Raw genomic sequence first — 10054 nt, 5'->3', positions numbered from 1 at the left:
CTCCCAGTCAAACCCTCAATCAACCAAATCCCTTTTAAGTGTCTTCTGACCTTTTTTCTCATCAAATGTCAGTTATGTGCTCTCAATCGTACTCCACACTGTCCTTTCCCACCTGGACAAAAGGACCACCAATGTGAGAATGCTGCCAAAGCAGCAGCTACTATTCCTGGGATCCAGCAAAATTAAAGTGTTCAACACCATAGTGCCCACAAAGCTCATCACTAAGCTAAGGACCCTGGGACTAAACACCCTCTGCAACTGGATCCTGGACTTCCTGACAGGCCGCCCCCAGGTGGTAAGGGTAGGTAACAACACATCCGTTACGCTGATCCTCAACACTGGGGCCCCTCAGGGGTGTGTACTTAGTCCCCTCCTGTACTGCGTGGCCAAACACGACTCCAACACCATCACTAAGTTTGCTGATGACACAACAGTTTTAGGCCTGATCACCGACAATGACGAGACAACCTATAGCCAGGACAACAACCTCTCCCTCAATGTGAGCAAGACAGAGGAGCTGATCGTGTACTACAGGAAAAGGATGGCCGAACAGACCCCCATTAACATCAACGGGTCTGTAGTGGAGCGGGTCGAGAGTTTGAAGTTCCTTGGTGTCCACATCACCAACGAACTATCATGGTCCAAACACACCAAGACAGTCGTGAAGATGGCACGACAACACCTTTTCCACCTCAGGAGACTGAAAAGAGGAAAGCCCAAAAAATTGTCAGACTCCAGTCACCCAAGTCATAAACTGTTTTCTCTGCTACCGCACGGCAAGCGGTACCGGAGCGCCAAGGAGCTGAAGCCCATTCTCCAGGAGTTCCTCAACGACCCCAATGTGTTAGACAGCGTTGACATACTGTAGGATAACACGGCCTTCCCGAGGTGGTTCTACCCGGACTCCCCTTCACTGCAGCCCTGTGAATAACCACTCAAACAGTATTCACCACAATACACCATGTCTAACCAAACGATATTACACTTACTACTGTGGAATCACTTACTACTGTGGAATCACTTACCCATAACAACTGAGAAGACATCCCCCATCCATGTTTAATCTAACTATATTACCCATACACTATTTTAGTAGTACAATCTTCATCAGCTTTGGGCATGCTCATTTGACTATAACCTCGTTACATGGTGCATTCTATATACTGTAGGCTACTACTCTGCTTCAATATAAATGCTGCCTGGTCATTATGTTGTGACCATCGGGTACAGCATAATAAACTTTTGTATGACGAAATATCTCGCTCTTGCGAAGGAATGTAGATTTTTTGATGACTTTGCGCTATGGGACTTGACTGTGTTCTGACAAGACAAAATATGTGAATCAGATTTAGATTTTTGTATAATATAACAATGCCTTCACACACATGGAGCCTTCATAGAAAAAATTAAAAGCTTGGTGTTTGAAAAGGTATTGATCCTTTTGCACTTCTTGTCTTGTATAGCATTTCTGATTACCACTTACCTAATGATTATGATTAACTTATCCCTCTATGTATTAATCCACTGTGGGTGAACAGTGTTTTATGGCACAGCGTAGGCTGCCGACAGTGTGATCATTAATGACTGAATTGGTGTATATACCACTATTCACAGGTCAGGGAATTATCTGTCAGTGAAACGTCACCACAGGCAGCCTGTTGTGATTGTTTTATGTTGTACTAGCAGCAGCAGGGATGCTGGAAACTTTGCTCTGTTTGTCCAGTACTCCTTAATACAGCAAGGATAGATGTGCGTTACAGATTACATTCCCAATACATGGGATAATTTCTTTGTTTATTTTACGGCGCACTGTAGCTTGAATAATGGCAGTAATGATAAATGGATTCAGATAAACTTAATGACCTGTGACCCAACCTGCCAATAAAATACATCTTCTGCTTCAACCCTGAAATGTGGCAATGCGTTTGATAGCAAAACCAAGGAGATTCGTCTAGTCTTCAGTTATGTCACAGTGACATCTACTGAGATAGTTACAATAAAAGTAGGCTAGGATGAGACAAGCTGTGGAAGGAGAAACTATTTGAGCTGAGTAATATACAGTATGTTGCTCTATATTAAAAAAATCTCAACATTGTAATTCCGCAATAGACTAAGGATATGACAAATCCAATCACGTATACCAATATGACTGCTATGATTACAAATATTCTCAACTATCAGGAGGTGAAGGTCAACGTAATCATGTCATGGAGGACAATAGGAGTTGCACCATTACTTTAGGACATGCGAGTTGAGAAATCTTTCAAAAGTTCTGCTTTAGGGTTGGCAGAAGTTCCACATGTTGTGTAAATGAAATGTCCCATGTATAAAAGGATAATATCCTATGTTTCCAAATAATAGGTACTATGAAGTAATGAGGAGACTTAGATTTGTATTTGCTTCATTGTCCAAGTTCATATGTATTTCAAATATCATTTATAATGTACCAAAGTTGTCAATGTTGTATTTGGTCCCATATTGTTAGCACACAATAGTGACTACAAACTCGTTGGATCCATTTTCAGTTTGTTTTGGTTCTGTTTTCCCCAATAGAAACTGAATGGAGTAATTTCTAAATCAATCCTGATGCCATGATTAGGAAAAATGATGAATCAATCACCTCTCATATGGGACCAAATACTAAACTGTAGACTATTTAAATACACTAAGTGAAATGTGTCCAAATACTTGACATCTTCAAATGGGGGGACTAGATATAACGTTAAATCAGATATGTATGAAAATACCCTCAAATAAAAAGGTGACAGTCTGTGCTGTCACTTTTTATGAAACATTTGATCTCAAATCCAAAATGCTGGAGTATAGAGCCAGATTAAAACATTTATCATTACTGTCCAAATATACATGTACAGTAGGGGAGTGTGAATGAACAGACAAAGGTACAATGGCACAGACAATAAATAAACACAAGACGTAAAGGAGGCTATAGTTCTTTGCATAACTATCTCCCTGTTGGTGGCTTCTGGCTTCCTGCTGGAATAAAATAGATTTCCTGATGAGTTTTGACCACATTATATGGCCACATTAAAGAGGTCAACTTTAAGCTCTGAAAGCTATTTCATGTATGTGGACAAAGGCTTAACAGTAAGTGTACATTGGTGTTTGTAACTGGAAAAACAAACGAGCATAATCTTAGCCCAAAATAAATGAGCCCTTTCCAAAAATCACAGAATAGCTTATTTTTCCCTTGCTAGGTGACAATAAAAGTAATATTCAGGAAGGAGTAGAGGAAGTTATACAGGAGGAAGTAGCTACATCAATACCAGTGTGGGCTGAGAAAAGTGAGTGATAATTACCAATGTGTGGTTGTCTTATGTACCTTAATTGAATACACTGACTAAAGTCAATCTGAATAACTGCATCTGCTAAACAACCAACATGTATAGGTCACCGTGTCCAGAGGTGTGTGAAGGGTGTGGCGGCCCTGACCAGAAGGGCCCGGTAGGCCTGTCCGAACTGGCGGTTCATGACAGCGTAGAGCACAGGGTTAATACAGCTGTTGAGCCAGGTGAGGTTGGCACAGAACATGTGCAGCACCTGAGGTGCACGGTTCTGCTTATCAGCAATGTTCAGCAGCAGGAACGGGACAAAACAGCCCACGAAACACAGGAAGACAATGAAACACATCCGGGTCACACGTCTAAACTCAACATTGTCCCCTGAAGAGGTGGTGGAGGAGGAGGGGGCAGTGATGGGGGCAGGAGTGGCTGAGCGGGGCACAGGGTTGAGGGCAGGGGGGAGCTCCTGTCCCCCTGCTAGGTGAGCTGAATGCGAAGTTAAAGCAGAGCCCCAGGTGGATTGGGAGGACTGGGCTATCCCAGGGTGCACCTTCACCTCTACACCCTTGTATTGGGCTAGTTCTGCCTGGCTGCTCAATTCACAGCTCTGGGTGGTGGCCACCCCGCTCCCGACTCCACTATCCCCCTCCGTCCCTTGTTCTGATGAGTTCGGCTTCTTTCGTGACGAGCGTCGGCTAAACCGGTAGCGGACCAGTGCCTGTGCCGCCACCCTGACTCGCCTGTAAATGAGCAGGTAGAAAATCCCCACGCAGCCCAGGCCGATAAAGAAGTAGAAGAATAGCAGCACGGTGGTGTAAGGGCGCCCCCTGGTGCGGTGGAAGCTGCAGGTGCACACCTGTGGGGCGAATACATAAACGGGCCAGAGTGGGCCGAAGCTGGCCAGGCCCAGGGCCCAGGTGGAGGGCAGGAGGATAGCCAGGCCTCGACCAGAAAACACCCGCTCAAACACATCCCGCTTCGTCACCAGCAGGTAACGGCTGGCCGCGATCAGACACAGGGTGATGATAGAGACAGAGTTGGAGAGAAAGAGGAGGAGGCCGAAGATGCTGCACCAGAGAGGTCCGCCCCTCCAGCGGAGGTGTAGGTAGGAGTCGACGGAGACGGGCTGCAGCAGGGTGCAGTACAACAGGTCCGCCAGGGCCAGGTTCACAATCAACACGTTGAAACGCGTCCGCAGCCGGGTGTCCGTGGCGAAGGCCAGAATGGTAAGCATGTTCCCCACCGTTCCAACTATGGTAACTACCGAACCCCACAGCACGCCGAAGTAGCGGTAGGCCTCCACTGAGGGGTGGTGGCAGGAGAAGGTGTCATTCTGCACGTCACCTGTGACGTTCTCCAGCATCCTGGGAAGAGAGAGGTATCAACTTTATTATTCCCCAGGCCAGGGGGAAGTTGGATTGGAAACACAATGGTATAAATCATATAAAGTTGATTCAACATCAGATACGCATAACAAATATATTGCACATCACATCATTTACACATTATACACGGAGAGAGAAGAGAAATTCCAAAATGATAGGCTGTCAGTCAAATAGTGGCAGGCTGTTGATGAGTGGGGGGGAAGTCAGAGGGGTGCTGTAGGTGCAGGGTTCCTAGACCACTTCCTGCTTGTTGAAAAAATGTGGTGAATCATTAATTGTTCTGTCATGTTGGGGTGTTCCACACATGTTCAATAATGTCATGTTTCAGAACCAACCTTGACTTTGTCAGTAGCTGTTCTTGCTATTTCTGCTGCTCTTTTTTCCATTCAAATAATTGATTTTGTTTGGTGTTCTGTGCATATCAGATCACAGCCTTCCCAATAAGGCATGTACTGTAGTAGATATACTGCAGCTACTTCAGCATGACTACAGAGGCAATAACGTACATTTTTTTTGACTGACTAAATTCAACACCTTTAATAATGTGTAAAAGAAACCGTACGTTATACATACAGTATCTATTTTACAAATGGATAACATTGAGGGGTCACAGATCACAGAGGGGATACAAATTGAGGGGTCACAGAATACATGCTGTATTATAATATGACTAGGGAAATCCATTCTTTCTCCCACTAGGATTGTATAGCAGACTTGACAATATAATCCAATGCCTTTGATGGAATAACCATTCACTTTCAGTTAGTGTTCCTGGAAATGAACTGTTAAAACCATAATAAATACAAATGTAGATGTCCGACATTTCTGTCAGATGTCAACGGCTGTACAGTAGAGTACAGGACAGTACATTCCTTTTGATAATAGTTCTCTCTTTGGGGTGAATAATTAACTCACATCACAGAAGTTGATCTGAAACACGAGAACATCAACTTCCACAGGTAGTGTTAACACAGGAATATTACTATCGAACAGAGTATCACCACAAAGAACAGAATAAATCCTGAAGTTTATTTCTCACCTCAGTTCTAACGTTTTCTGTCAAGGAGTCTTTGTCTCTCTGTGCATTATCTTGGTATTTGTGTTGTCCTGTGTGTCGTGGTTGTTCTGTTGTCTCAAAGTCTTTTTGCAGTTTATCTGTCACTTAACTGGTTCCTTCTCTTTTTCACTTCTTTTGAGCTTCCTCTAGTCTTCTCATTGGTAGACCCCTGTGACCTCATCAAATGTGATGCAATGTGTGTGTTTTCTGTTTCATGACGGATCTGTTTCTCAATTCTGGTCAATTCCGAGTTTTCACAGCACATAATGTGTTCTTTTTCTAATTTCTTCACCTACTGTCTACTGTATCCTCATTTAGTTAGAAATAGTTTTGAGTCAAAGCTCACTCTGCACTACTAGTCAGACATAAGACATCAAAACTTAACAATCAGTATTCAAAAGCATTTCTATGAACATACACTTCACAGTATATAGCATCACCACCACAGTCATTTTGTAAATAATTTATTAATCTTCTGTTTGTTTATTCAACAATAAGGAAGCTCTTTTGCCAACATCGCTAAAACAGTCTATAATGATTCAATATTATCTCCGAAATAACATTTAATATATTTGTACACATCATTTATTTATTTATTGCAATGAACAAGAGTCGTTAGCAGGAGTGCTGTAAGTATTGCTACAATTTCTCAGTCCTTTTAACCTTCTAATACTGTATGAGAAGAAAATAGTTTGGTGGCTTTACAGGAGCAACAGGCTCCAACCCAAACCTGCTCATTTGTATGGGTTAGTGTGAGGTTGGGTATGAATACACTACCGGTTAAATGTTTTAGAACACCTACTCATTCAAGGGTTTTTCTTATTTTTTTAAACTATTTTCTACGTTGTAGAATAATAGTGAAGACATCCAAACTATGAAATAACACATATGGAATCATGTAGTAACCAAAAAAAGTGTTGAAATATATTTTGATTTGTTTATATTTCAGATTCTTCAAAGTAGCCACCCTTTGCCTTGATGACAGCTTTGCACACTCTTGGCATTCTCTCAACCAGCTTCATGAGGTGGAATGCATTTCAATTAACAGGTGTGCCTTGTTAATTTGTGGAATTTCTTTCCTTCTTAATACGTTTGAGCCAATCAGTTGTGTTGGGACAAGGTAGGGGTGGTATACAGAAGATAGCCCTATTTGGTAAAAGACCAAGTTCATATTATGGCAAGAACAGCTCAAATAAGCAAAGAGAAACAACAGTCCATCATTATTTTAAGACAATACGGAACATTTCAAGAACTTTGAAAGTGTCTTCAAGTGCAGTTGCAAAAACCATCATGCGCTATGATGAAACTGGCTCTCATGAGGACTGCCACAGGAATGGAAGACCCAGAGTTACCTCTACTGCAGGGGATAAATTCATTAGAGTTACCAGCCTCAGAAATTGCAGCCCAAATAAATGCTTCACAGAGTTCAAGTAACAGACACATCTCAACATCAACTGTTCAGAGGAGATTGTGTGAATCAGGCCTTCCTGGTCGAATTGCAGCAAAGAAACAACTACTAAAGGACACCAATAAGAAGAAGATACTTTCTTGGGCCAACAAACACTAACAGTGGACATTTGTCCTTTGGTCTGGAGTCAAAATTGGAGATTTTTGGTTCCAACTGCTGTGTCTTTGTGAGACGCTGTGTGGGTGAACAGATGGTCTCTGCATGTGTATTTCCCACCATAAAGCATGGAGGAGGAGGTGTTATGGTGTGGGGGTGCTTTGCTGGTGACACTGTCTGTGATTTATTTAGAATTCAAGGCACACTTAACAAGCATGGCTACCACAGTATTCTGCAGCGATACGCCATCCCATCTTGTTTGGGCTTAGTGGGACTATCATTTGTTTTCAACAGGACTCTGACCTAACATACCTCCAGGCTGTGTAAGAGCTATTTTACCAAGAAGGAGAGTGATGAAGTGCTGCATCAGATGACGTGGGCAATCACCCGACCTCAACCCAATTGAGATGGTTTGGGATGAGTTGGACCGCAGAGTGAAGGAAAAGCAGCCAACAAGTGCTCAGCATATGTGGGAACTCCTTCAAGACTGTTGGAAAAGTTGGTTGAGAGGATTATATTTTTTATTTAGCTAGACAAGCCAGTTAAGAACAAATTCTTATTTATAATGATGGCCAAGGAACAGTGGGTTAACTGCCTTGTTCAGGGGCAGAACAACAGATTGTTACCTTGTCAGCTCAGGGATTTGATCTAGCAACCTTTCAATTATAAGCCCAATGCTCTAACCACTAGGCTACCTGCCGCCCCAAGAGTGTGCAAATCTGCCAAGAATGCCAAGAGTGTGCAAATCTGTCATCAAGGCAAAGGGTAGCAATTTGAAGAATCTCAGAATTGTTTAACACTTTTGGTTACTACATGATTCCATATGTGTTATTTCATAGTTTTGATGTCTTCACTATTATTCTACAATGTAAAAATAAAGAAAATCTCTTAAATGAGTTGGTGTTCTACAATGTTGACCGGTAGTGTACATGAGGCAGAATAGGACAACGGTCTCCTCTTAAAGTGGAAATATATTATTAATTTCATTACTCTGGAGGAAATTTCGGCTTGATTTCTCATATTATACTACTATCCCTCACATCGCTGCTTGTGATGAGCATGTGAGAGAAAATACAGGTTCATGGTTCTTATTAATTTCCCCTTTGTGAACTGTAACAAACTTGTCCTACTTTTTCACTTCAAACATCCATCACAGTGTTTCTCACTCACACCACACTCAACATGCTACCATCTGGGTATAGGATCACAGGTCAGCAATCACTCCTGGAAGGGAAAACCCACCTCCCTTGTGTTCTCACTAGAAGAGGCTGGTGCCATCAGATATCCCTAAGGCTCCCCCTGTTGTTAACAGTGTAGAAACAATTCCTTTAACACCCTAATACCACACTTTGTTGGGACAGTGCAGACATACTTAAGTTTTGAGTAAATGTTCTAAAATTAGCTGTCTCGCTGAGTAGTTTCCAGTTTGAATGAAAGGGGTCACCATTGAGGCATAGTTGCGTGCCTCATCTATCTCTACCTATCTCCAGAATACACACATACGCACACACACAGAAACACAACACTTTGACACCAGCCATACAAAAATATAAGACAAGGGCAGAAACTGGAAGAATGCTCAAAGGAACCAATTGACTTCTCGTAACAGTTTCATCTTGGCCAGTCTCTTAGGCACATGTCCCACTCTCCCTTTCTCTCTGACTTCTTACAGACAATAAGACTGAAAGAGGAGGTCTGCCAAGAAAACAACAGTTAAATAAATGGTATATCACAAGTCCATCATTTTTCATTGCATTCATTCACATTTCTTAAAATATCTTATTCAGATTTCTTAAAAACGTTTAGCTCTACCTTGGTGCATTCAGTACACATTTCTGCCTTGAGTTACAGTGGGGTTTCTCTCTCCCTTCCTTGCTTCCTTCACTTCTCTCTCTCTCTCACCTGATCTGACAACAGAGGATATATAGACTAACATCTATTATCCACAACACAACACGAGAACATATAACTAGAACCTGGAAACATACAGTACAATGTACCTTGTGCCTGGATCTGCAGAGCAGGCACCTAATCTAGAACCTGGAACTGCAGAGTGGGGTATAGATGTAGGATCTTAATTTTATCCAGTTTGCTACAGCAGGAAATGTGAATTATTATGTGGATTATAATTAATGGACATTTTTGTGGGGGTTGATCCATTTTTAATAAGGGAAAGTCAAGTCTGAAATTTCAAAGTGGAAATTACAAATTTCATAGGCCTTTTTAGAACTCAAATACACTACAAGTTTTCTGCAACAGGTTGATTAAATTGAGATCCTACACCTGTAGGTAGGTACTGCACTTGGATTATTGAACACCCCAACAGGGTTTTGCAGTATGAAACTTATATTGCAGATGGCTTTGGGTGGGAGTTCACTGAACCAGACATACAGAGATGTGGAGGAAATAGAACAGAGCTCAGTTTACTGAGTCACCCTCAGCCAGGGTACAAGTTTGACCTATACAAATATTTTTAACTGAAGGTTGGAGGAGGGTTAACGGAGGGAAAGCGTTGACAGAAAGTCCATCTTAGTCTGTCATGCATCCTTCCTCTTTAAAATGGCTGCAAGCTGTCCATCCTTTGCTGTGGAATTTATTAAACAAAGAAGGGTGGAAGGGTAGAGAGGAAAAGGCATAGTCTTTCCTATTTCAAATATTTAAGTTTTAACATCTGTTTATTATCTATCAATGGTTTTCCCTGTTTACTTCACAGTGTGCTCCTTCCTGATAGTCCCCCATCCCACCACCG

At 42.1% G+C, this 10054-nt stretch overlaps 1 protein-coding gene across 1 annotated transcript; it reads right to left on the bottom strand.

The window, feature by feature from the left end:
• Positions 1-2823: 2823 nt before the first annotated feature.
• Positions 2824-5856, bottom strand: gpr84 (G protein-coupled receptor 84). Its single transcript, XM_039015969.1, has 2 exons — positions 5724-5856; positions 2824-4663 (listed from the first exon to the last, which is right to left on the bottom strand). Exon 2 carries the CDS (start codon positions 4660-4662, stop codon positions 3409-3411), a length of 1254 nt encoding a protein of 417 aa, XP_038871897.1. The 5' UTR covers position 4663; positions 5724-5856; the 3' UTR covers positions 2824-3408.
• Between the last annotated feature and the right edge of the window lie 4198 nt (positions 5857-10054).

Source organism: Salvelinus namaycush, chromosome 20 (assembly GCF_016432855.1).
Source record: "Salvelinus namaycush isolate Seneca chromosome 20, SaNama_1.0, whole genome shotgun sequence".
NCBI lineage: Eukaryota > Metazoa > Chordata > Actinopteri > Salmoniformes > Salmonidae > Salvelinus > Salvelinus namaycush.
The sequence above is the reverse complement of the archived record's forward strand: the minus strand, read 5'-3'. Positions and strand labels throughout refer to the sequence as shown.